At 40.6% G+C, this 26,533-nt stretch overlaps 1 protein-coding gene across 9 annotated transcripts in view; it reads left to right on the forward strand.

The window, feature by feature from the left end:
- The first annotated feature begins 4,511 nt into the window (after positions 1-4,511).
- Positions 4,512-26,533, forward strand: part of DCAF8 (DDB1 and CUL4 associated factor 8) — a 43,170-nt gene continuing 21,148 nt past the window's right edge. The window contains exons 1-7 of one of the 9 annotated variants that reach the window (XM_005203485.5): positions 4,512-4,726; positions 4,983-5,139; positions 5,634-5,706; positions 18,083-18,157; positions 20,570-21,225; positions 22,189-22,329; positions 23,374-23,468. In XM_005203485.5, coding sequence (XP_005203542.1) covers positions 18,109-18,157; positions 20,570-21,225; positions 22,189-22,329; positions 23,374-23,468 — 941 coding nt within the window. In that variant the 5' untranslated portion in view covers positions 4,512-4,726; positions 4,983-5,139; positions 5,634-5,706; positions 18,083-18,108. Of the gene's footprint in view, positions 5,149-5,312; positions 5,707-15,029; positions 15,091-18,082; positions 18,158-20,569; positions 21,226-22,188; positions 22,330-23,373; positions 23,469-26,533 lie in introns of those variants that run through there. The other 8 variants (XM_059883286.1, XM_059883289.1, XM_059883283.1 and 5 more) reach the window with 8 other exon arrangements.

Here is a 26,533-nt window from a genome sequence, read left to right on the forward strand (position 1 = left end):
CCAGGGAAACCCAAGAATTATATAGGACCCCAAAAGCATGAGCAATGAAAGAAAAAGATAAATTGGACCTCATCAAAATTAAAGTTTGTGCTTCAAAGGACACCATCAAAAAAGGGCAAAGACAGCTCACTGAATGGGAGAAAATATTTAAATCACATAACTGATGAAGGATTTCTATCTAGAAAAACTATGTACTATTACAACTCCATAATAAAAAGACAAGTAACCCAATTTAAAAATGAGCAAAGGAGGGCTTCCCTGGTGGCACAGTGGTTAAAAATCCACCTGCCAGTACTGGAGACACGGGTTCAATTGCTGATCGAGGAAGATCCCACATGCTACAGAGCAATTAAGCCTGTGCACCACAACTATTGAGCCTGTGCTCCGGAGCCTGGAAGCTGCAACTACTGAGCCCATGTGCCGCAACTACTGAATCCCAAGAGCCATAGAGCCTGTGCAGTGCAACAAGAGAAGCCATTGCACCACTGCAATGAGAAGCCTGCACATCACAACTAGTGACTAGGCCCTACTCGCCACAACTAGAGAAAAGCCCGCACGGCAACAAAGACTCAGCACAGCCATAAATAAAAACTTTTAAAAGAAAAGTGAAAGTCCCTTGGTTGTGTCCGACTCTTTGCGCCCCATGGACTACAGTTCTCCAGGCTAGAATACTGGAGTGGGTAGCCTTTCCCTTCTCCAAGGGATCTTCCCAACCCAGGGATCAAACCCAGGTCTCCCACATTGCAGGTGGATTCTTTACCAGCTGAGCTAGCAGGGAAGCCCAAGAATACTGGAGTGGGTTTTTAAAAGAAAAACAACCTATTATTTTAAAAAGTGAGCAGAGGACTTAAATAGACATTTCTCCAAAAGAAACAAAAATGAGCAATAAACACATGAAAAGATGCTTGACGTTGTTCGTCATCAGGGAAGTGCAAATCAAAAATCAAACCCATTAGGATGTCTGGAATCAAAAAGTTATTAAACATTGGTAAAGATGGGAAAAAACTGGAACCTTTATACATTGCTGGTGTGAAAGTAAAATGGTACAACAGCTTCAAAAAGCACTCTGTCAGTTCCTCAAATGATTAAACATAGAGTTAACCATATGACCCAGCAATTTAATTCCTAAGTATATGCTCCAAAGAAATGAAACATATGTCCAAACAAAAACTTGTATATACATTTTTATAGCAGCATTTTTTGCAATAGCTGACAGGTAGAAACAACACTAACATCCATCAACAGATGAATGGTTGAACGTATACAATGGAATATTTGTTTTAAAAGAAGTACTGTTACCTTCTATCAGTCAGTTCAGTTCAGTTCAGTCGCTCAGTCGTGTCCGACTCTGCGACCCCATGAATCGCAGCACGCCAGGCCTCCCTGTCCATCACCAACTCCCGGTGTTCACTGAGACTCACGTCCATCGAGTCAGTGATGCCATCCAGCCATCTCATCCTCTGTTGTCCCCTTCTCCTCCTGCCCCCAGTTCCTCCCAGCAACAGAGTCTTTTCCAATGAGTCAACTCTTCGCATGAGGTGGCCAAAGTACCGGAGTTTCAGCTTTAGCATCATTCCTTCCAAAGAAATCCCAGGGCTGATCTCCTTCAGAATGGACTGGTTGGATCTCCTTGCAGTCCAAGGGACTCTCAAGAGTCTTGCCCAACACCACAGTTCATTCTATACAATGGGTGAATTTTGGAAGCATGCTAAATGAAATAAGCCAGTCACAAAAGGCCACATACTATATGATTCCATTCATATGAAAGTCCAGAATAGAGAAATCTATAGGGATAAAATAGATTAGTGGTTTCTTGGAGAGGGGTGGGAGATGGGGGTGGGAGGTGATACCTAAAGGAACCTGGGTTTTTGTGGGGTTTTTTTAGGGGATGAAGATTATTGAAAATTGACTGTGGTTATGGTTGCACATATCTGTGAATGTACCCAAAGCCATTCAACTGAACGCTTTAAATGAGTGAATTGTATGGTATGTGAATTTCATCTCAATAAAGCTGTTTTTTAAAAAGTGCATTGGCTCTCAGGTGTGTCAGTCTAAAGCTTGAAGGAGAAGCCTGGTTTGGAAATAAATACATGGGAGTCATCATTATGTGGATAGTAGTTTGAAGTGAAGTGAAGTAAAAGTTGCTCAGTCATGTCCAGTTGTTTGCAACCCCATGGACTATACAGTTCATGGAATTCTCCAGGCCAGAATCCTGTAGTGGGTAGCCTTTCCCTTCTCCAGGGGATCTTCCCAACCCAGAGATCGAAACCAGGTCTCCTGCATTGTAGGCAGATTCTTTACCAGCTCAGCCACAAGGGAAACCCAAGAACACTGCAGTGGGTAGCCTATCCCTTCAGCAAATCTTCCTGATTCAGGAATCGATCTGGGGTCTCCTGCATTGCAAGCGGATTCTATACCAACTGAGCTATAAGGGAAGCCCTCAGCAGAGGTGCCTTCCGTAACCACATATGTAAAAGAACTCATCTACGTAGGTAACCCACTTTTATCCCGCTTTATTTTTCTTTACATTTAATATTGTCTGCATGGCCCTCTTCTCCCCCTACACTCCCAACCCCTGCATTAATAAGTTGCATGAATGTTGGAATCTTGGTTTGTTTTATTCACTACTGCAGCCCCAGTACCTAGAAGAGGCCTTACATGTAGCAGGAATTCAATAGTCGTTGATGGAATGAATGAAAGAATGAATAGAATGTTAAGGCATTAGATAGTTAACTGTGTTCTAAAGTCCTCTTAGGTGATGGGGTTATAAAGATGAAAAAGACATAGCCATTGCCCTTATAGACTTTATATTCTAGTAGTATAGATTACAAATATATAATTAGAGGTTAAATATTATATGTAAAAAAATGGTATAAAATGCACAGTGAAAGGACAAAGAATGATGATAGTGTTCAGTTCAGTTCAGTCGCTCAGTCATGTCCGACTCTTTGCAACCCCATGAATCAGCACGCCAGGCCTCCCTGTCCATCACCAACTCCTGGAGTTCACTCAGACTCACGTCCATCGAGTCAGTGATGCCATCCAGCCATCTCATCCTCTGTCGTCCCCTTCTCCTCGCCCCCAATCCCTCCCAGCATCAGAGTCTTTTCCAGTGAGTCAACTCTTCGCATGAGGTGGCCAAAGTACCGGAGTTTCAGCTTTAGCATCATTCCTTCCAAAGAAATCCCAGGGCTGATCTCCTTCAGAATGGACTGGTTGGATCTCCTTGCAGTCCAAGGGACTCTGAAGAGTCTTCTCCAACACCACAGTTCAAAAGCATCAATTCTTCGGCGCTCAGCCTTCTTCACAGTCCAACTCACATCCACACATGACCACAGGAAAAACCATAGCCTTGACTAGACGGACCTTTGTTGCAGGATACTATTATAGCTGGCATGGTTAAGAGTTGTCTCTCTGAGGAAGGAGTATTTGAGTAGAGATCTGATTAAGTGGACAGAACAAGTCTAGTAAAGATCTGGTAGGTGAACATTCCAAGAAGACGGAACAAGTGCAAAAGCCCTCGGGCTCTTCATACTTTGGTCAAGAGTGACAACAAGAAGGCCAAAGGGCTAGAGCAGGGTTAAAGCTAAGTAGTATCAGAGAAATAGGAGCAGTATCATGTAGGGCTTTCCTTGGAGGCCCTTTTGAGCATTTTGATTTTTATTGTGTGATGGGAAGCTTTTGAGCGAGTCATCTGGCTTACATTTTAAAAGGTCAATCTGACTGCCCTTATTTAACTAGTTGGGCAATAATGGAAGTAGACAAACCAGCTTGGCATCTGTTGCAATAGTCCAGGTATTATAATAATGACTTATAATAGGAATGTAGCGGTAGAAGAGATGACAAGGAGCCTTGCACCCTGGCCTTCCGGTCACCCCCGCCCCAACCCTCCATCCCCGGCCTGGCAGCTAGGTGTAACCTTTTCACGGGTCTTCTGCACGCTTCCTTCAGGTGTCAGAAGTAGGCAGAGTGAATACCTCCAGTCCCATCCGTGGGAGTCTTCAACGCACTACCCTGCTTCAGAGAGCCTCTTGAATAGCTTAGCTGCATCTCAGGCTTCTTAAAAAATGGAGGCTCCCAGGGGTAAATAGCTCTCAGAGGTATAGAAACCACTTAACAAGGTCCTCAAAGGAAATGGGCTTTCAGAAGAAATCTAGAGACAGCTGCTTGTTCCAAGTATTCAAAAACGGGGGAAAATGGAAGTCGTTCAGAAGGTTGCCTGCCAGCCTGTTAGAAATGAAGTTGATTTCCACCACAATTCTGGGAGGCCGTCTACCTTTTGAGTATCACGAGCAAAGTGAACCCCCAGCAAAACTACCAAAAGCCAACTTTCCCTCCTCAGTAATGCGCACGCGCCCCTCGCTCCGTTTTCCGTTGACTTTAAGCCCCGCCCCCTATGCGTCCTTTGAGGAGGGTTGGGAGCCCAGAGCTTGCGCGACCACTTTCCCCCAACCTTCTCCAGCACAGCGTCGCAAAGGGGCCGGAAAGCGTGGCGGCGCAGGCGCAAGCGCAGAGAGCGGAGGCGGTGGTGGTGGCGGCCGCTGGCCAGTGTAAGATGGCGGCGGCGTTGGTGGCGGCAGTGGACGGGGCGGCTGGGCCCGGAACAGTTGGAGCAGCCGCTGGCAGAAGGATGACCCAAGACGGGAAGCGGGCTGCTGAGCCTCGCCGGCTCCCGTGCTTGTAACTGCCCCAGCAGGACATCCCCCCCTCCCCCTTGACCTACCCGGTCCGTGTCTCGTTCCGGCTTGGCCTGACCCCTTCTCCCCTGGCCCAAACCCCTTCAGGATGGGTTTGACTCCTTTCCCAAGCTCCCAGGGCTCAGGTCTTTTCCCCATGACCCGAGTCACCGCTGGGAGGACTGGCTGCCCTTCCCTCAGGTCAGCCCCAGGGTTGCCCCTAGGAGCCTGCCCCACAGTCTGCAGGACCTCTCGCTTCGTCGGGTGACTCATTTGTGTGCGCTCCCCACCCCACCCCACCTTTAGATTGAGGGACGCGGCTCCCCTCGTGTTTCCCCGTAACCTCGGGGCCACCGCGCAGTGTGTCCCCCTCCCCCATCTCGAGTTCTCGGGCCCAGCACCTTGTACGGAAGGCCGAGGTTCAAGAACCCGGGAGTCAGTTGTTGCCGTCTTTTCCTGTCCGGTTTGTAATGTAATTCTCGTAGTCTGCCTCCCTTCACCCCTAAATCTTTGAGGACACCCTAGAACGGTGCCGTTTGGTCCCTGTTAGTTGGAAAGCATCTGGTGGTTTGAATTTCTGACTCATGCGTTTGCTGCTGGAGTCTGTAAACAAACCGGCACCAGCGCGATCACGCTCTCTGCGGGATTTCCCCCCTGCTCTTTGGCTGCTTGTTGAGAGGTTTGCTTATGGGTTAGCTTTGAAAAGATTCAGGTTTTACTTTCCAATGAGTTTTACATTTTAGCAGAACTAGGAGATTACTTGCCTGGTTCGTTTCATTTCTGTAACAATGTTTGAAAGTTACTTCTTTAGTAGTCAGATAAATTTCTGTGGTTCTAAATAGTTCGACGAGGTCTGAAAAATACTAACATGTATTAATACTTTTTTATTATATTACAATTTTTTATTATGTTTAGTAGAAGAGACACCTTTGCCATTTAAACTTTAACTTTTCTCAGTCCTTCAGTGAATCTGCAGACCTATTTTCTCAGGAGCTCAGCCTGACCCTACTTCAGTGATAAAGGAGGAAAGGTGAGTAGGAGTTGAAGGCATTTAAATTCCTGAGTTCAAGACATACCCTACTCTGGTGCTCCAGTGCTGACCACTAAAGTCATAAAATTCCTTCCACTGTTTCCAAAGAGTTGGGGTATTGTTCTTGGCTTTGTTCCACGTCTGGTAAAATTACTTTTGCAAGTTTAATTGACTCTAGGCTTCTTGACTTTCTGTCCTAAATGGTTGCTGCTTATCTTCACATGACTCCTGTTAAGCCTAGAAGTGAATGTATCTTCCTCTTTATTCATTTGCCTTGCGTTTTGCCTTTGTGTTTCTTACGCTGTTAAAAGCTGGGAATTAGTTTGCCAGAGTTCTCTTGAGCCCTTTGTCAAATCAATTCTCTTTGCCTCTTAGGGCTTTGGATTGTCATTTCTTGCTATTTAGGGGAACATTTAGCTGCTTTTAACTAAAAGCTAGTGAATCCTGAGTGATACTGCCTTTAGTTGGTGTCTAAGTTCATCCACCTCAGAATTCTGGTTTCAGGACTTAGAGATAAGTTTTGAGTGGAAAAAAGACCCTACAAAACAGTGGTGCTCTTTTATATCTGGTCTGAAGAATTCTTATTTAGCAGAGGAATCATCCTATGCATTCAGCAGCATGGGCCAGTGCCACAGAGGGAGTTAGGACATACTAGTGGTAAATGTAATTTTTGTAAAGATTTTGGATTCCTGGTAGCAGAGAATAGTACTATGGTTGAGTTTCATGGAATGTGATGGAAGAGTTGAGTGGCTCTGGAAGGTAGACCTGGCTGATTCTTAATATGTTTATGATTTGTAGTAGGAAGAGGTTGAGTGTGACACTGGTGAGTTTTATTCCACATGGTGTTCTGTGTAGAAATTGCTTATTAGGAGCTGAAATAAGGTCATTGGCAGTATGTGTGTGTATCAATAAAATAAAAGAAAAATACAGTCTTTAGAACTTGATAGGTCTGGGTTTAAATACTGTACTAAGATTTATTAGCCATGTGACCTTGGGCAAGTCACTTAAACTTTTCTGAGTCCTTTCTTAATTTTCGCCTCTCTATAAGTGGAATAATACAGCTTATGTCCTAGAGTCCTTGTCAGTATTGTGTGAGGAAAGTCATATAAAGGTCTTACATTATGCCTAGCACAAGATAGACACTAAAAAATTTTTCTTTACACATCATTGATACAGCTTTAAATAAGTTGTATGTTAGTGTCCTCTTCTTTGCATTTTACTCTTGAACGTGTTTTCCTGGTAATTTTTTCAGATTCCTTTTTAATTGGCCAGCTTAGGTGTGTTCTTTGTAGGTGCCCACCTAGGTTGCCTTTTGATTGTGGTTCAGGGCATTCTGGTGGGAGTTCAAGACCAGAGAACAGCAGGAATATTAGATGTTGATGTATGTGTCTTTCTAAATTCATTCTCAAACTAAGCATCAGTAACTTTCCTTTATTCTTTGCTCCTACCTCTTGGTCTCCCTTTTAGCACACCTAATTAGAGTTTATATAATTCCTTCCCTTCCTGATTCAATGTTGCTCACCACCTCAGCTCCAGCTACCGCTTATGCCTTTTTGTTTTTGCCACAGAAAGAACACATTTTTTTCCAAGCCGTTGGGCTTTGCAGTGATCCTCATCAATAGCTTATCAAAGGACTAGACCATGAGGGACTTCCTGGTGGTCCAGTGGTTAAGACTGCGCTTCCTTTTCAGGGAGTATGGGTTTGATCCCTGGTCAGGGAACTAGGATCCCCATGGCCAAAAAAACAACTGTGGACCGTGAAAAAGTCTCCTTTCTTTTTGAAGTGAATCTGGGCTAGGAAGTCAGGAATGCAGTGTTTATTTCATCTCCCCAACTTGGCCATCTTAATACAACAGCAGAGATGAAAAGTTTTTAACCTTCTCTTGTTGGCTTTCATTTCACTTTTTTTTTTTTTTTTTGAAATTTTGTCAGAATTTTTATTTTATTTATTTATTTATTTTAATTGGAGGCTAATTACTTTACAATATTGTATTGGTTTTGCCATACATTGACATGACATATATCTTTGAGGGATGTAAGGGCACATGAAAATTAAGAAAATGTTGATAACATTGCGATGAAAGCAACTGTATTCATTCAAGCCAATGATCAACTTAAAGTTAACCAACTTTCATTACTACCATCTAGGGTCTAAATACTCTCTCTTGAAAGGTAAAAACTCTTGGGGTGAAGGATAGTAACGTGCACTTTATTATTTGTGTTTTGGGTTTTTTTGAGATCTAGAGTTCCGTGTTGAGTAGGGCAGGAGCAGGTGTGGGAGGAGAAAAGGAACTATGTTGAAAGAGCCCAACTTTGTTCCTTATTACTCTATGTGCTGGGTAAGGGCCTCCGCCCACCATCACCACCACCAGGAAGGGCTTCACATTTTATGCTCCAGGTGACACCTGTGTGTACAGTGAAGCAGTATTTGTAGTCTCTGGACCACAATTCTAAAATTCGTGTATTTCTGAGGATATTTTATATTTCAGGATGTTGCATAAGAATTGTTGCATCTTGCTAGGAAGTATTTCCTTCTGTGGCTGCAGTAAGAGGCTAGTTATGCTTATGATCTTAGTTCCCACCACCAACCTGACAGGGCATTTTATACAGCAACTTATTAAATGTGTAAGAATCAGTCTCCGTGACCTTTAGTTTTGATTAGGATCAACCTAAGACAGAATCGTGTCTTCAGAGAAAAAAGAAATGTCTTTTTATTACCTTTTAAAAACCGTACTGGCATTTCAAAAGCAGACATGCTCTAGTAGAAGACATTCTATAGAAGTGTGCCCTGTTGTGGGAGACTGAGGTCTTCAAAGTTTCATGCTCTAGGTCCTGTGTTCTATCAGATGAGTTAAAGGCTTTTAAATAATGAAGTGACTGGTTGACCTTTGTTTTCAGTAGATAGGTTTATTTCTGGATTATTTCTACTGTGGAAAAGTTACTCTAAACATGTCTAGTAAATGTTCAGAGTTTCTATAAAAGAGTTATCCAAACAGCTTTTTATTGCATCCCAGTGGTGTTAGAGTTAGTTTTTAAGATTGAATTAATTTTTTTTTTTAAAGCAGATTATTGGTGAGCCAAGATAATCTGTTATTTACCCTCACCCATTTGGAACCCAGGCAACTGAAGGAATTGAATCAGTGGCAGTCATGGAAGTAATGACTGTGCATATTTTAGTTTCAGAGCCCAAAGGCAGTGATTTTAGATTAGCTTTATAGTAATGCTGAAAACTTTTCATCTCTCATTTTCATGAGTAAACTTCATCACTCTTAAAATTGGTCAGAAAAAGGGGTTACCTGTTCTTGTTTACTGATTCAGTTATTCTTAGAGTGAGAAGAAAGTCTTGAAAGGTCTTTAAAGATTAGAGTGTGATGCATTTTATGAATTTGTCACTTCTTTATATAACATTTAAAAAAAATTTCTGCCTCTACAGAACATAGTTTCTGGGCCAGAAGTTCAGTTTCTCAAGTATTACCTTTATCCAAGGAAGGTATATGCCCAAGATAAGCCAGTGAACTAAAGCTGTCCTGAATTTGCAAATAGGGCATGATAAGTGATTAATTTGACAAAGATGACATCTTATTAATGGAATGTAGTATGTCTAATGGATTGGGTTATTGTAAAAAGTTTCATCGTATCTAAGAGGTTAAATATTTGCTCTTATCCTCTGAGGATACTATTTAAGGAGGTCTGGGCAAGTTCTAATGTGAAGCATCCATGTTGCCTCACGTGTCTTTTTTTTTTTTTTAAGTTAGCCATCTGGAAAGCTATTATAGGATTTACCTCTAGTGGTAGCCAAGAGGCTATATTCCTCTGGTGTTTGAGCATTGCCACATTTTCAGGTATATTTGTAACCTTACTCAGGACCCACATTATACTCTCGCCTCTAGTTTCATTCAGATTGGAGGGGATGTCTTGATGTTTTTAGCCTCTCCTTATTGTTTTAAGTTGTACCCTTTTATCTCTCTGGTATACTTTTGAACAATTTTAAGAAAAAATTTGAAATGTGAAAGGCAAAAACAGGTAATGGGGACTGGATTCTGATGTAAATACAAATCATTTCATAGTAACACTATGTTTAATAGTGTTAGTAACAAATGTTTAAGTATAAAACATTTCATAGAAACACAATGAAATTTCCTAAGTGATTTTCCTTAAAATTATTTAAATTGAGGTGAATGTTGTTATAAAAAGTTCCTTAGCTCTGCTGCTGCTGGAGATAGCACTTAGCACATTCCTAACATACCCTGAAATACTGTTAGTAGAATTAAAGTCAATAAACTATAAACACAGGGCACTTGGTGTTACCAACAGGGAGAGAAGGCATTCATTCCAGTGGAGGAACAGAGTTCCTTGTTTTTAGTATAGTTGATGTAGGACTTATGTTCCCCCTCATCATTTGTGATGATTGCTTTGAAGTTTTCACCTTGGCTATCTTCTGACACTTCACAAGGCAGGAGAACTTAAAGAGACTTAATGTGGTGGGCTCTTGGGTGTATTGCTTTACCCTAGTTCGTAGAACATGAATGTGCTCAAAGGAAGGTATTAACAGAGCTCTCTGAATTCTTTTTTTTTTTTTTTAATTTGGGTGTGCCAGTCTTAGTCATGGCGTGCAAATTCTTAGTTGTGGTATGTAGGATCTAGTTCCCTTACCAGAGATCGAACTTGTGCCCCCTGCATTGGGAGCCCAGAGTCTTAACCACTGAACCACCAGGGTTCTCTGAATACTTGAAAAGACCAGTGATATAGCAGGTAAGCAGATTTCTTAGACTTGGAACTATGTCTTAATTTGTGTAGTGTTTGGAGGATCATTGTTGAGTGGTGAAGATGCCTAGGCTTCTCTAGAAAACGCAGTCTGGAACCAGAGATGAGAAGCTAGAAAATTAATATAAATGCCTGACACGTATAGACAGCCAATTGCAAATACCATGTTTAATCCTCTAAACCATTTCTTCAGGATAATGGTATTGTCCCATTTTATAAAAAGAGAAACAAACTCACAGGTAGGTGGTAGAAGTAAAATTCAAACCCAAGTCTGAGTAACACCAAAGCCCTTTTCTTTTCATTATACCATATGCTGTCTTTAAGAACCAGGGCTCTTCAATGCCAAGTGATGAAGCAACTTGAGCTGAAAGGTAGAATTCAGTGCTGCTTACAAAAGTGTATTTAAAGTATAAAAGGTCGGTCCAAATGATAATATGAATGAAAACATTTTTTAATTGTTGACACATAGATCTCAGATTATCATTAATTGGTAATCTAATAAGTTTTTTATGGGAATAATGTTAATGGACTTAACTGAAGAGATAGCTGAATCTTTTATGATACTTGAATAGGGAGAAAAGCAGCATTTTCCCTCAGTTCCTGAGGTGATCCCACAGAGAAGCGGCTGCTCATTGAGCCAGACTGTCAGTCCCGCCCTGTACAGTGCTGCTCACGTTGGTCCCCTTCTCCATGTCTTCTGCCATCCTCCAATACAGGGTCTCATTGCTTCTAACTTTGGCAACTTTGTGATAGCTTTTTTAAAAAATATTTCATGTGTGTCTTTTTAAGAATTATTTGTTACAATGTTTAATTACACTGGGTCTTGGTTGCCGCATGTTGCCGCATGTGAGCATTTCTGTAGGGGTTACTCTTTGCTGCCCTGTGAGGGCTTCCTTTGGCAGAGCACAGGTTCTAGGCGCACAGGCTGAGATGGTGGCACACAGACTTAATTGTGCATCAGCATGTGGAGTCTTCCTTGATTGGGGATCAAACCCATGTCGCCTGCATTGGCAGGCTGATTCTTATCCACTGTGCTACCAGGGAAGTCCTTTGATAGCTTTTAAACTGGTTTCTCCCTTTCTGTCTATCTTGTCATTCTTAACCAAATCTTCCTGATGCCTAACACACACACACACTCACTCACTCATTCTTCCACTGTGCTACCAGGGAAGTCTTTTAAACTTGTTTCTCCTTTTTCTGTCCATCTTATTATTCTGACCAAATCTTCCTGATGCCTAACACACACACACACACACACACACACACACACGCTTCTTAACTGATGAACTGTTTCCCCCTGAAACAATATAATCCTTATTCTGTTGAACTATAACAATATTCTATTTATCTTTTCTTTTTCTTTCTTTTTTTTCATTTTTTTCTTTTTTTCCCATTTTTTGGCTGCACCACGTGGCTTGTGGGATTTTAGTTACCCAACCAGAAATTGAACCTGGGCTATGGTAGTGAAAGAGCAAAGTCCTAACCACTGGACCACCATGGAATTTCCTATCTTTTTTTTTTTTTAATGGTACTAACACTTGTGTCTCTTATATCATAGTTGTATACCTGTTTTTCCTAATTGATTATTGGCTACAAAGGTATTATGACTGCCTTGTTTGTATTTGTAGCTCCTCTCTTGCCTTGTACATTGTTGCATTACTAGCATGTCTCAGTACAAATGGGCCACTGGGTGGTGCCAAAGGCTTATAATTTAGATAAAAAAGGGAGGCTCGAGCTGCTGTATGGTTAGCCGGTGCTGTTGCTTATTCTGCAGGATAGGAATAGAGATTAATTTCCCTGATCCCAGAAACATTTATAGTTTCTGCTCCTCATTCCAGCTTACCAGAGGAGACAGTATAGTGTATTTATTAATAACACCTCCAACTACTTTAATAGAGAGTAGCCCAGAACTAAAGGCTTGCCTCGCTATAAACATATTTTATATAGTATGAGTTTCAGCTTCCTTGGAGTCATTCTTTGAATTTCTGACCCTAAGGTTCTCTGTCTGATTAATAAACACTGTACTATTAGAGTCGGGCTGGCAGCTGGGGTTGGGCAGGTTGGCTTGGAGAAGTGTTTACTGTAAAGTAGAAGAGTAGTAAGGTAAGGAGAATGAATTTAAATGAGTCATTTCAGTTTGAAAGCAAAAACTGGGTATGGAGAATGAGTAGTACTGGTTGATTCCAGATGGACTGTGGGGACCCAAGACTGAAAAGCAAATTTGTACTTTGGATGGAGATCAACCCTGAACAGCTGTTCAGTCATGAGTGGTATGGGACATCTGTCCTCCCAAGAGGAACTAGGGATTGTGTGGCTCTCAGATATCTGTCTTACTAATAATTGAAGTAGTTTCTACCATCACCTTTCACTTTCAGAGGAAGTTCTGAGACCTTGTCTCATTTAAACATGGGTGTCTATGTAAGAAACTTGGGAACTTAAGTTGCAGAATGAGACATGCCACATGAGACAGCTGGATGGACCCAAGAGAATGCTGGGATTATGTAACTCAAGAGAACTCACTGAACCTAAGTTCAAGTCTTAGTAAAGGTATCAGGAACAGTAATATTATTTAGAAATGGAAACTGAGGTAGAGTAGAGTTATCAGACCGTTTTCCATAGACCCTAGACTCCAAATGGATTAAAGTGAACTTGAAAGAGAAATTTTTGAAATTTCTCTCAAGGTAGAAGGCATATGTATACAAATTAATAGTACAACTACTATAACTACTTTGGACTACTTTAAGCTTCTGATATTCTTAGCTGTCACCTAGACTAGGGTTGAAGACTTTTATGAGTTCAGGATTTATCTTACATTTAATGGGTTCTGATAAGGCAGCTTTGTTTGCAACAAAAATTCTTCCATGTTTTAATTTTCAGGCAAGAAGACCTGACATTTTGCTCTCATTTATTATGACCTACTGACCACTATTAGGTAGCTTCTATTAATAATCACAAGCTCTAGAGTCTAGTATTTTTAATTGTTGGGTTGTATCTTGTCATTTAACACTTTGCATGAATCTCCTCCCCCTCACCCCCTTTCTCTTTTCTGGCCAGATTGATTGATAATTTACATACAGTAAAATTTGTCCTTTGTTTCATTGACCTATTCTGTGAATTGTAACAAATGCATAGTCACATGACACCACTGCGATGAAGGCACAGAACATTTTCATCTTTCCAAGAGGTTTTCTCACGCCTGTTTGTTGTTAGTTCCTTTTCCCCAAATCCCAGCAATGACTCTCTGTCCCTGTGGTTTATCTTTTCCAGACTGTCCTATAAATGAAGTAATACTATGTTAACTGAGTCTTGCTTCTTTCACGTAGCATAACACATTTGGGATCCATTCATGTTGTGTATCAGTAGTTCATTCTTTTTATTGCTCAGATGTAGCCTATTGTGTGATAGACCATAGTTTGTTTATCCATGACCTAGCTCAAAAACACTTTTTAGTTTTTGATGGATCTAAGTAAAGTCACTTAAAACATTTACATTTAGATTTTTAGATGGATCTTTTCATTCTTAGTTTCATTTTTCTTTAGTACGTACCTGGGTAGGATTCCTGGGTTGTATGGTAAGTGTATGTTTAACTTTATTTTTAAAAACTGCCAAACCAACCATTTTCCAAAGCAACTAACTACCGTTTTACATTTCTCTGTGTGGTGTGTGAGAGTTGAGTTTCTCTACCCTTTGTTAGCACTTGATAAAGAAGACTTTCATTATTATTATTTTTAAAATTTCAGCTATTTTAATAGGTGTGTAGAGGATTCTCATTGTGGTTTTAATTTGAATTTTCCTAATGACTCATAATGTTGATCATCTTTTTCAAGTGATTGTTATTTAGGTGTGAGACTGTAAATATGTTCCTGTTGCTGTCAAACATGTCTTTTGCAGATATTTTCTTCCAGTCCATAGCTCATCTTTTCATTTTTTAACAGTGTCTCTTGAAGAGTAGCTTTTTAATTTTGATATATGCAGTTAATTTTTTTTTTCATGGCTTGTGCTTTTTTGCCCTGTCTTAAGAAATATTTGCCTACCCCAGTGTCACAAAGGTTATCTACTTTGTTTTCTTCTGGAAGTTGTATTGTTTTAGCTTTTACATTTAGGTCTGTGATTCATTTTGAGTTAGTTTTTGTATATCGTTCAGTGTACAAATTGAGTTTCTTTTTTTACATTTGGATGTCCTGTTGTTCTAGTATACCTGGTCTCTTGTATAGCTCTTGCTTCAGTGTTAGAATAAGAAAGCAGCCCCAGTGGTTTTAAACAAGAGCTGTTTGGTGCTTCTTGCACAGATTCCTCTTACATCCTGGATTAACTCCCCCTCTTCTTGATTTTTAGCTAATATTTTATCATGTATTTGGTCAAAAATTTAAGGCCTTTTTAAGACAGGAAAAATCTCAGTCGTTAGAATTTCTTGGGTAGAAATTAAAATGACACCTGGGTCTTTTTCACCATCCCCCATAGTTTCCTCTTTAACCTTCCCTTCGGCAGGGGTTATGGTTATTTTTAGAGCACAGGCAGTAGAGCTAGTCTGATTAACTCTCCCAGCTACCTGGGCCAGTGAGCTCTTCCAAACTCAGATTGGTTTGCTCTGGACTGGATTTTACATGGAAAATGATCAAGGTAAAAACAGTGGATTTGTTGGGAATGGAGTGCATTAAAGAATAAAAGTAATTTACGTTTGGGTCAGATATGGTTCCCAAACTCAGATCATAAAATAAGATTGCATTTTTTGGTGATGGTAGAAATTCTAGCGTGACTCGTATACCTAAGACCTAAGGAACAGTCATAGCACTTTAGCCTGCTTTAATTTGGGCACTTACTCTAATTTCTGCCATAGTGTTGAGATGGTTTTAAGTTTCATTTTGACAGACAGTTATATAATAACAACTCATCCCAAAAGTAATTGTAGTTTTATCACTGTCATCATTTCTTGGCTTTTTAGAGAAGCAGTCCCCCAGAATGGGAATGTATGTACCCCATGGGGTATGGAGGGCTTCCCTTGTGGCTCAGCTGGTAAAGAATCCGCCTGCAATGTGGGAGACCTGGGTTCCATCCCTGGGTTGGGAAGATCCCCTGGAGAAGGGAAAGGCTACTCACTCCAGGATTCTGGCCTGGAGAATTCGATGGACTGTATAATTCATGGGGCCACAAAGAGTCGGATACGACTAACTTTCACTTCACTTCACATGGGGTATGGAAGATGATCCAGTGGTGTATAGGGAAAGAACATTGAAATTTTTGTTTTTTTTCCTAGAAAAATCAAGCTCAATAATTAATGTGAATTGATTAAATGTGGGTTCATGTGCAGAGTTTTCACTGATAGACGTTCATAATCAGTTTTGAGATCACTGCTGTAAGAACATCCTCTGCAGAAGTTTTGACATATAATTCCGCTTAATTGTACCATCTCTGTAATTACTGTTTTACAAAAGAAGAAAAGGAAGCCCAGAGAAGATTAACCAGCACATCCAAAGTCATGTCACAAAGTTTGTTAATAAACTTAGCTAGTACTAGAACCCTGCACTTCTGATTTTCTGCCTATGACTAGTTTCACTAGACTCTGTGGCCCCTAAAATGTGACCTTTAGAAGCTATCAGCTCAGTGATTAAACAGAGTTGACATAGACTATGTTCTGCTCTGAATTTAGGAGTAAATTCTGTCAGCTTTTTTCTTCAAAGAAAAGATCCCTCCTTGCAAGAACCTTAAACCAATTTCCCAAAAGGCAGATGTTCTCTGCAACTTCTGGGTATAGGTTGAACCCCATGGCTCTCCTTTTCTGAGAAGTGGTTCTCAGAGCTAGGTAAGCATCAGGCATTGGGCTCCTCCGGCCCAGCAAATGTTTTCTAGAGCCATTATGAGACTGAAGTTCAAGCAGTCTGGGCTTCTGTAGAAGTTGATGAGATTGAGTTTTGAGATAAGGGTCTCTAGAGCTGCTTTACTACTTTCCTAGGAGTGGATATTAGTGAGGTGGGAAGTAAGGTGTGGTTGACAGTTTTGATTCTTGAAATGAAAAAACAGTTCTGTTAGCAGTTGACCATAAGGTACGTCCATGACCTTAGGTTTTAATCTTAAAGTAGTACAACTATTTTTCCATGCTCCATAGACTTTTGCAATTAATGTAATTAATTTAAGCCCTAGGTGGGGAAGAAGATACTGCTGAGTTACCAAAGAATATACACAGGGACAACAGAGAGGAAAAAACAAGTGTTGTGTGAGGAGAACACTGTACAAAAATACATCATTGAAGTAGGAGGAATAAAACAGCCTGTTCTGCAAATAGCTCTTCTGTTTTTCTTTATGTGGCTTCACAGATCTGTTTTTTGTTGACATTGTCTTTCATCATCACCATTCCAGGTGTCCCTCCTTCAAATTCAGCCTCAGTCCTGCTCTTGGATTATTTCTACTGCCTCGTCCTGGCCTAATGTGAGCAAGTTTTGGGCAGCTGTCTCCTGGCAGAGGATACTTTTTTTTTCCTTTGAAGCAACTTAGATTTCTGTAGAGAGAGTAGGGGGTAAGGATAAGGATGGGGCTGCTTCTGGGATAATTGTTATGGGAATGAAAGGGCTGTTGAAAGATTAGAGGCCAGTGTGCCTGGGTACAAGGACTGGAATCATAATCATACTTTGTCTTTTACCAGTGCCTTTTGTCCAGGGCACTGAAAGGGCTTTACAGAATTCTGGTCTGAATAATATTCTTTGCTCTTTGGAATTTGCTTGAGGTGGGAGTGAGGCCCTGAAAAAATAATGACTGTATTAAAGGAATATAAAAGGAATAAAGTTAGGTACCCCAGTTCCTAGTTAGGGCCTTGCTAAACAGACAAATTTGGTGAAAGTTGGTGGAACTAGGTGAAATAGTGTTTGCCATTTTATGAAATGGACTGAGATGGTTTTAATGGAAGTGTTGCTCTTTTCTTCTCCAGCTTTGCATTTGATGACTGACTAGTCGTAAGGGAAAGAAAAAACTTTTAGGTACTTTTTTAGGGGTAGGGTGCTTCTGGGTTCTAATTTGACTCTGTTTTTTATAATCCTTAGTTTGTATCTGTGCCTGTAAGTTTGAAACTAGGCATCTGAATAGCCATAAAGCTCAAGGTGTTATACCAAAAGCTCAGTCTCTTCTATCTCGGCTGTTTTGTATGTAAAAGGATACTCATTCTGACCCTCCTCTTCATGTTATGAAGACAAATGTTTTATAAACTTTGTGGATACATACGGTGAATATTTACAACAAGATTTTTGCCTAAGAGGGTAGTGCTGAAGCTAACTTTCTTTGTATTAAGACTGCTTGCTTGCAATACCTGTCACTCGATATAGACCTGCTGTTCCAAGATTTATTTCAGTTCCTCTTCCCTATCTGAAAAATCACTGCCAGTTACTTGTTAAGGTAAAAAGATGGCAGTTGGCCTGCCAAAGATACGTCCCTTTATGGAATTTAGACATGGGGGGATACTATCTGACATAATTTTCAGCAACTGAGAAGCCCTGTTGAGCACACACCAAAAAATCATTTTTATAGAAATGACAAAGGCTGTACATCACTAAATCTCCTGGTGCCTTTTATCATCTTTCCCAGATTGTTTCCTAATTTTTTCATTTTCTTCCTCTCCTCAATCCAGGCTGGCTACAGTAAATATCATTCAAGATGTCCAGCAAAGGGAGCAGCACAGATGGCAGAACAGACTTAGCTAATGGTAAGGGACCAGAACGAAGGTGAAGCTATTTTTGCTGTCGACTGAAAAGAGAATGGAGACCTGGATTTTAAGGGAGGGAGTGAACTCTTCCTGTGCTGTTTTGAGTGTTGAAAGTACATAGGAAACACCTTTTTGTTTCTGGTACTTTTGTTCCTTCAACTTTTATCTTGATTGTTTTCAGAAGATCAGTAATGGAGTTGTGCCTCTAAGAGGTCAAGTGGTTTGGAATTCTGAAAGTTTGTAAGGGTGGACAAAACCTAGGAGATGCTGTTAATAAAGGAGGAAAAGAAGATCTAATTGGTGGTGGAACCAAGGTAGTTGTTGGGAAGGCAAGACCTCCCCGGTTATAAGGAGAGGTCTCTTTCCATGGTAGATCATAGTTCAATAGATTAGATAAGAGATGGTTATAAATAACTGGGATTAGGGCTTTTTTTCTTTCTTCCTTTTTCTTCATTTCTTTTTCTTTTCTTAGGAAAAACTATTAAATCACTGGGTCTAGGACATATTTGAAGGCAGAATATCAATATTCTAATAGAATATAGCTACCACTGGGTCATTTGACCAGTGCATCAACTCGGAGCCAACTTTGAAGCTAGAGAAAGTCCTTCAGAAGAGTTACAGTTGGGCAGTACAGAGTCCAGTATTCCTTAGTACCTTGTGGGTTAGGATTATAGGCTAAATTCTAGTTGATGTAATTGGTAGAGCAGTGAAGTGTTGAGTAAGGGAAGGGGAGATTTTCAACATGCTGTTTTTCTACCCCTTTTGTTCTGTTCTTAACACTGCTGCTCACTTATTTTCTGTAAAGGAGAGTGATTAAGATTTTTCACTGGGCTTAGTTGAAAGACACAGGATTCTAGAGGGGTTTGAGATACAGAATTGGAGATTGGCCATTAGCTAGATCAGGGATTGCAAATTATGGCCTGCAGACTTCTATTTTTGTAGTTTATTGGAATTCAGTCATGCCCCATTTATTTACATAGTATTTATGGTTGCTTTTGTGCTACAATATGGAGTTGAGTACTTGTGCCTGTGAAGCCTAAAATTTTTATTATTGGGCCTTTTATAGAAAAAAATTGCCAACTCTTAGCTGTATCTGGTCATTGACTATTAGCCTCTAACTGAGCTTGTGATATGCTCTGGCCCTTATCTTAAAGTGGTGAGGCCCCCAAAGTCATCTTTGTTTGTTAATCATAATTTTAACAATATGTGCTAGGAAGTTTGATGTATTATTTTTTTTCTTCTCCCCAGAAGTGATGGGTGTGAAATTTTATGCCTTGTCACTACTCCCAATCTCAAACGCAGTTTCATTTCAAAAACCACATGTATTTATCTTTCTCACTGCACACAGGAGCCTCAGCAAATGTAGTTCCTAGAAGCGAATTGCTGCACTTTTCCTCCTTCCAGTTCCTAGCCGTTTTCATACTGTACTCTAGTTGAAGTGCTTTTTGAAAACAGATGTTTATGAGTCTTCCAACCTTTCGTCACTACTTGAACCAAAACCATATGTGTTTATCTGTTTTCCGTAATAGACTTTGTCTAAGAGTTCATTGAGAAGATATGTCATTGCTTCAAAGAGCTTCAGAAATCACTGCTCTTACCCAGATGACTAAGCAAGAAGACACTCCCGTTTTGAACCCTTAGACCATCAGTGTGGTACTGGGGTTGAATAGCTATCCCAGGGTCACACATAGCTGGTCAGCCTTTCCTCATAGCCTGTGCTTCTGGCAGGATAAAATTTGTAGTCATCTGAGGAAAGGAGGCCATAAGCAGTGTTTAAAATTCTCATTTGCCCCCTCCTTTCTTTACACCTTGACCTTAGTTTGAAAGTTGTAGCCCTGTGGGCTCCAGAACATTGCCTGAGTGTTCACTGGTATATAATTTGGCTGTTAGATAGGAGAATTCAGTATCTGACTGTTGGGAATTATATTGCTCAAAGTGACCCAGTTACTGTATAACTACCAGTATGGCAGACCTAGAATGTGATAAACTTTTCTTTTCAAGCCAATTCATGCTGGGGATGGCTGTTCTTTTTCCTTATATTCAGTTTAATTGCTATAACTAATGGATGCCCATCTAGCAAAACAGAGCCTAAGGTAGTTAGGCTCAGGCATACTTTAATAAAATCTGCCAGTGCTTTGCTTCTTGAGAATTTATATAATCTTTGGTTGTCCTGCGGTTCTCATTTGTGTGTCTTGCAGTTCTTTGTGGGTATCTCTGGCTTTAATCTTTTCGGGATTCCCTCTTAGAAGGTACTCTTTATAAGCATTTGTAATGAAAACATTTTTGACCAGTGTTGGTTTATGGGTCTCATGATGTGATGATTTTTTTAGACTATGGAGAGGAAATCCTCCTGGTCACTATCTTATTTCCTTATTTTGCCCCCTCACCTACCCATTCCTTACTAACATGCAGGAAGCCTGTCTAGCAGTCCAGAGGAGATGTCTGGTGCTGAGGAGGGGAGGGAGACATCCTCAGGCATTGAAGTGGAGGCTTCAGACCTGAGCTTGAGCTTGACCGGGGACGATGGTGGCCCCAACCGCACCAGCACAGAGAGTCGAGGCACAGATACAGAGAGCTCAGGTGAAGACAAGGACTCTGACAGCATGGAGGACACCGGCCATTACTCGGTCAATGACGAGAGCCAAGTCCATGACCGCTCGGAGGAGGAGGAGGAGGAGGAGCATCCTCGTCGTCGTGTGCAGCGCAAGCGGGCCAATCGTGACCAGGACTCATCAGACGATGAGCGGGCCCTGGAAGACTGGGTGTCCTCAGAGACATCAGCCCTGCCCCGACCTCGCTGGCAAGCCCTTCCTGCCCTTCGGGAGCGGGAGCTGGGCTCAAGTGCCCGCTTTGTGTATGAGGCTTGTGGGGCAAGAGTCTTTGTGCAGCGTTTCCGCCTGCAGCATGGGCTTGAAGGCCATACTGGCTGTGTCAATACTCTGCACTTTAACCAACGCGGCACCTGGCTGGCCAGTGGCAGCGATGACCTGAAAGTGGTGGTTTGGGACTGGGTGCGGCGGCAGCCAGTATTGGACTTTGAGAGCGGCCACAAGAGCAATGTCTTCCAGGTGAGGCAAGGGAACAGACTGGCAATTGAGAAAATCAGGCATGAGTTAGACCTGAGCTGCTGCTGAAGTAAGAGTGATAGTGAGTGGTGGTAGGAATTAGATATCAGGAGTTGGTCATACCTTGGCTCCCATAATGACTTAGAAGAGTTAAATACCCTGAAAGACTCATGGTGATCTGTTGTTTCCTTGAGCACAGAAACTGTTAGAAGCCTCGTTATATAGGAAGGGTGTTTGGAAATCATCAGGAAGGCACTAATGCCGTGCTCGGAGGCATATAATATAAGAACAGAAAGAGGCTCTTGAACCAGACTACTGAGTTTAAATCTTGGCCCAAACCCTTAACTAGCTGTGTGATTATGGGCAAGTTTATTTAACTTCTGTCTTTCAGTTTATTTGCCTTTAATTTAGGACTGATAACGTACAGGGTTATGAAGATTAAATAACAATAGAAGCTAAGCAGTTAGAACCGTGCCTAGTACTTAATAAATCATTGATAGATAAAGTTAGCATTTTTATTCTCTGGAAGTTTTACTTAGCAGCACATCCATCATATAGTACTAGACCTTTATCCCTAAGCATGTTCTCTTTCCTTTCCCAGTATCCCCTCTGGTTTCCTTTATCTTTGTAGCAAATTTTTGTTGACTTCTTGAATCAAGGAAGATTCTTCTCTGTTTTTCCCTTACCTTTCTTTCTTACTGGGTTAGTCCTAGTTCACCTGAGTACTTAACCTAAACCAGTTCAACCTTCCAGAATCAACAGAAATGCTCTCATATTAGAAATTCTTTCTCTTCTCCTTTAACCCTCGGAAGAAATTGAACTTGAGCCAGCTGTATGAGAGCAGGAGGTCTAAGTTTCCAGCTGTTGTATAGCAAAAGGGGATGATTTGGGATTGTCATCATGTTTTTACCTCTCGGATTCACTCCTTCAATTTCTCTTGTCCTGTTTTTTTTAATTAACATCCAGGCCAAGTTCCTTCCTAACAGTGGTGATTCCACCCTGGCCATGTGTGCCCGTGATGGACAGGTTCGGGTAGCAGAGCTGTCTGCTACACAGTGCTGCAAGAACACAAAGCGTGTGGCCCAGCACAAGGGAGCATCCCACAAGGTAAGTAAGCCCTTGTCCCAAAGGTTGTACATTTTAGCTCTTCCGTGGATCTCAGCCAAGGGCCTCCAGTATTTCTGTCCACTGTGTCCCCTTTGTTATGGATACCTGCGTCACTTCTTTCAGTCCTAAGACTTGTAAATAAGATTGGAGAAAAAGCAGTCTCCCAGAACTTCTCAGAATCTTGCACATGCAGCATTCACCTGATTATCCTTAACTCCTAAGCTGAGCCATGGTTGGTTTGGAGATCCTCGAGGCCCCCCTTTGCCTCCCAAGCATTTAAAATTTGCCCTTACTGTATTTGGAACATTTTAACAGTTCAAAGGTGCTAGCTGTTGGCTTCTCATATGTGAGAGCTCCAACTTTCCTGTCCACAACACTCAGTGCATAAACAGCACTATTTCTGGAAGCCCTATTTAGAGCTGGGAATATAGGCCAAATAGTCATGGTGGCAGGCAGTGAGGAGCCAAGAACTGCCCAGTCTCAGAGTAGGCACTGTTTTCTTCCATGCCATGAAAAGATCATCCTCTCTTTTTATAAACCCTGCACAAATATATAGGTGGACCTGAATATATATAAAATATATAGCTTTTCTTGCCCAGATGACTCAAGAAATGTGAAAATTACCTATTTCTTTGATTCTTAAGACTACTAGTTAGACAACTAACTTTTAGGACTAAGCTCTAGAGAATGAAACTTGGGTGCCATTTCTCTCCCCACCTGAGGGTGTGGAATTGATTTGAGAATGAGCCCTAATGGCAGTGTTTTCCTTTGGTGTCACTGTTCAAATCCCCTGGAGACTTAAAGTAGCAAATCACCTGTGCTTTTGACTTGTATAGAATAAACAAGCTGTAAGTAATTCACACACAAGAGACAGTGGGCTTATTAAATTACCTTCTTTCCTGAGATTTTACAACAAAAAAAGCTAGGTATTTGTCTTGCTGAGACATGATAAATGCAGCCCTTCATAAATATAAAGGAATGAACTAGACAACCTTTAGTTTTAATCTTTTAGAAACCTTATCCTTTCTCTTTTTTCTCCTTTAGCTAGCCCTGGAACCAGATTCTCCCTGTACGTTCCTGTCTGCCGGTGAAGATGCAGTTGTCTTCACCATTGACCTCAGACAAGACCGACCAGCTTCGTAAGTATAGCAATAGTATTTTTACAGAATTTGAATTTCTTGACCTTGAAAGTATTGCAGATGTCCTAGGTTTTAAAGATATTACACATGTCCTGGATAATTCTCAACTAAACACAAAGAATAGTTCCTTTGTGTTTATAATAAGAAATGGATTAGTTTAGGGAAATTCCTTACTTTGTTGTTTATCTGTTTCTCAGCAATAAAGTACTATTCAGCTTAGCTTCATTTCTAAAGCGGAGTTCAGTTATCTTATTATATTGTGGGCTGTAATAACTGGATGATCTTCTAGTTCATTTGGGTGCCGCTGAGTTTCCCCACAAGAAGCACATTACTGGCAGCTTAGAGGTATGCTCATGTGTAATTTTCACTTCAGTTATGTATAGAAACATAAAAATTAAATGATGATTCTTAAAAATATTGGTAGTTGTAGTAGAACTCATCATATCATAGCTCATTTTTACATGAATCTGAGACTAATGGGTAAATTATATCTGCTTTTAGCTGTGTGATACCATAGAAAGAGCATAGCGTCTTGTTTGTATCCAGGCAGACCTAGGTCAGATATTAATTTGGGCATTACTAGTAGTGACCCATGTAACCTTTCTGAACTTCAGGTTCTTCAGCCTCGCTGTGGATATAGTCAGTCAGTCTCATTCTCTCTCTCTCTGGTTTCTGTGAGGATTACTGATAAATGTGTTTGATACCTCAGCGTAGTGTGTGGCAGTGTGGTGGCTTTTTTTCTTTTTTGACTGCACTGTGTCGTCGTTGCTGCGCTGGTTTTTCTCTAGGTGCAGTGAGCGGGGGCTACCGTCTGGTTGCGCGTGCAGGCTTCTGTTTGTGGTAGCTTTTCTTGCTGTGGACCGCGGGCTCTGCGGCACGTGGCTTCGGTAGTTGTGTCCGAGGGCCCGGTAGTTAGGCTCCTGGGCCCTAGAGCACAGGCTCAATAGTTGTGGCGCGCGGGCTTAGTTGCTCCGTGGCATGTGGGCTCTTCCTGGCTCAGGGGTCAAACCTGTGTCTCCGCACTGTCCGGTGAATTCTTTACCACTGAGCCACCAGGGAAGCCTGGCACCGTGGTTATACCTGGTTAAATTGTAGCTGCTAATTAGTTTACTTTTTTCATTTTTATTGCGCTTATAAGAAAACGTGTGGATGCAGTAATGAAGCACATGGACAAAATGTAAATGCTGCCTCATGTATACTCCCCTGCCTCCCACTTTTCTAGCTGTTGATAACTATTGTTAAAAATTTTGAGTGCCTTTTCAGTCCTTTTTATGTACATTTACGTATCTTTACTATATACATATATGCTTTTCCCTCCAGTGTGGGGTAATTGTATGTGTATATAAACTTGCGTGTATGTTATGTTCTTGCAATTTGCCTTTTTCACATTATAATGCGTTTTGGAGTTTTGGAGATATTTCTACGTCAGACCAAAAAGGCCTACCTCATTTTTAACCATGACATATATATCATAACATTGGTGTACCACAGTTTGTTTAATGATGACCTAGTTGATATATTATCTAGATTATTTACTGTATTGTTTGTTTTAAAAATTATATATATAATTTTTAAAACAAACAATATATATAATTTTTAAAAAACAATATATAATTTTTAAAACAAACAATATATATAATTTTTAAAAAAACAAACTATATAATTTTTAAAAAACAAAACTATATATAATTTTTAAAAAACAATATATAATTTTTAAAACAAACAATATATATAATTTTTAAAAAACAATATATAATTTTTAAAACAAACAATATATATAATTTTTAAAAAAACAAACTATATAATTTTTAAAAAACAAAACAATATATATAATTTTTTTAAAACAAATAATACAGTAAATAATCTAGATAATCTATCAACTAGGTCATCATTAAACAAACTGTGGTACACCAATGTTATGATATATATGTCATGGTTAAAAATGAGGTAGGCCTTTTTGGTCTGACGTAGAAATATCTCCAAAACGCATTATAATGTGAAAAAGGCAAATTGCAAGAACATAACATACACGCAGGTTTCCCTGGTGCCTCAGACGGTAAAGCGTCTGCCTGCAAGGCGGGAGACCCGGGTTCGATTCCTGGGTTAGGAAGATCCCCTGGAGAAGGAAATGGCAATCTACTCCAGCACTCTTGCCTGGAAAATCCCATGGACGGAGGAGCCTGATAGGCTACAGTCCATGCGGTCACAGAGTCGGATACGACTGAGCAACTTCACTTTCACTTTCATATATTTAATATGGAATACTGGAAGTCTACTATGGGACCACAGAGTATTCAACTGTACAGATCTTTTCCCCCCTTAAAAATTATCTTAACTCTTATAAGTGAATACCAATATTGAGTAAGGGATATTACTGATTTTTACAAAGCATACAAGTAAAATATATGTTAATTAGGTGATATAAACAGCTGATTATTATCAGACTTTTAGAGAGATTAGTATAGAAAAAGTTGTCTACAAAGTGGAAGAATTTAAAATAACTGGTTAAAGGATGGAAGTGTTTTCAGCTTGTGGAAAGGATATGTTGGTTATTGATGTAAAACTTCAAGAGGGTGAAGGTTGAGAGAGAACGAATGGACTTCTGGAAAGGGAACAGGCCTGGGTGATAAAGGTGCTACCTTCAGTCCTAGCATGTAGTTATCTGCCTTTGAGAAATCACTTAACCTCTTAAACTGAATGATGTTTGTTATTTTCAATTCTAAAGTTCTGTGGTTCTGTGATAATAATGAAACATTAGCAAGTTTTCCAGAGAGGAGTGGGAGGGGCAAAGATGGAAAACATGATAGGAGTTTGTTTGGTCTGCTCTGGTAGAGAGTTGTGAAGCAGAATGAGATCCTCTGAATCAGATTCAGAGGAAAACTACTACTAACCCACAAGAAATTGGGAATCTGGTTCAAGTAATGGGCAGAGCACATGACTTTGGCAGATAATGGAATGTGTGATGAAATGTTGTAGGCAGAAAATCTGACTGAGAGTTGACCAGTAAATCTAGATGCGAGCAGTAATAGATGGGATAGAAATTAAACGGGGGAACGTAAGAGGAA

Source organism: Bos taurus, chromosome 3, assembly GCF_002263795.3.
Source record: "Bos taurus isolate L1 Dominette 01449 registration number 42190680 breed Hereford chromosome 3, ARS-UCD2.0, whole genome shotgun sequence".
In the NCBI taxonomy this organism is placed as follows: Eukaryota; Metazoa; Chordata; class Mammalia; order Artiodactyla; family Bovidae; genus Bos; species Bos taurus.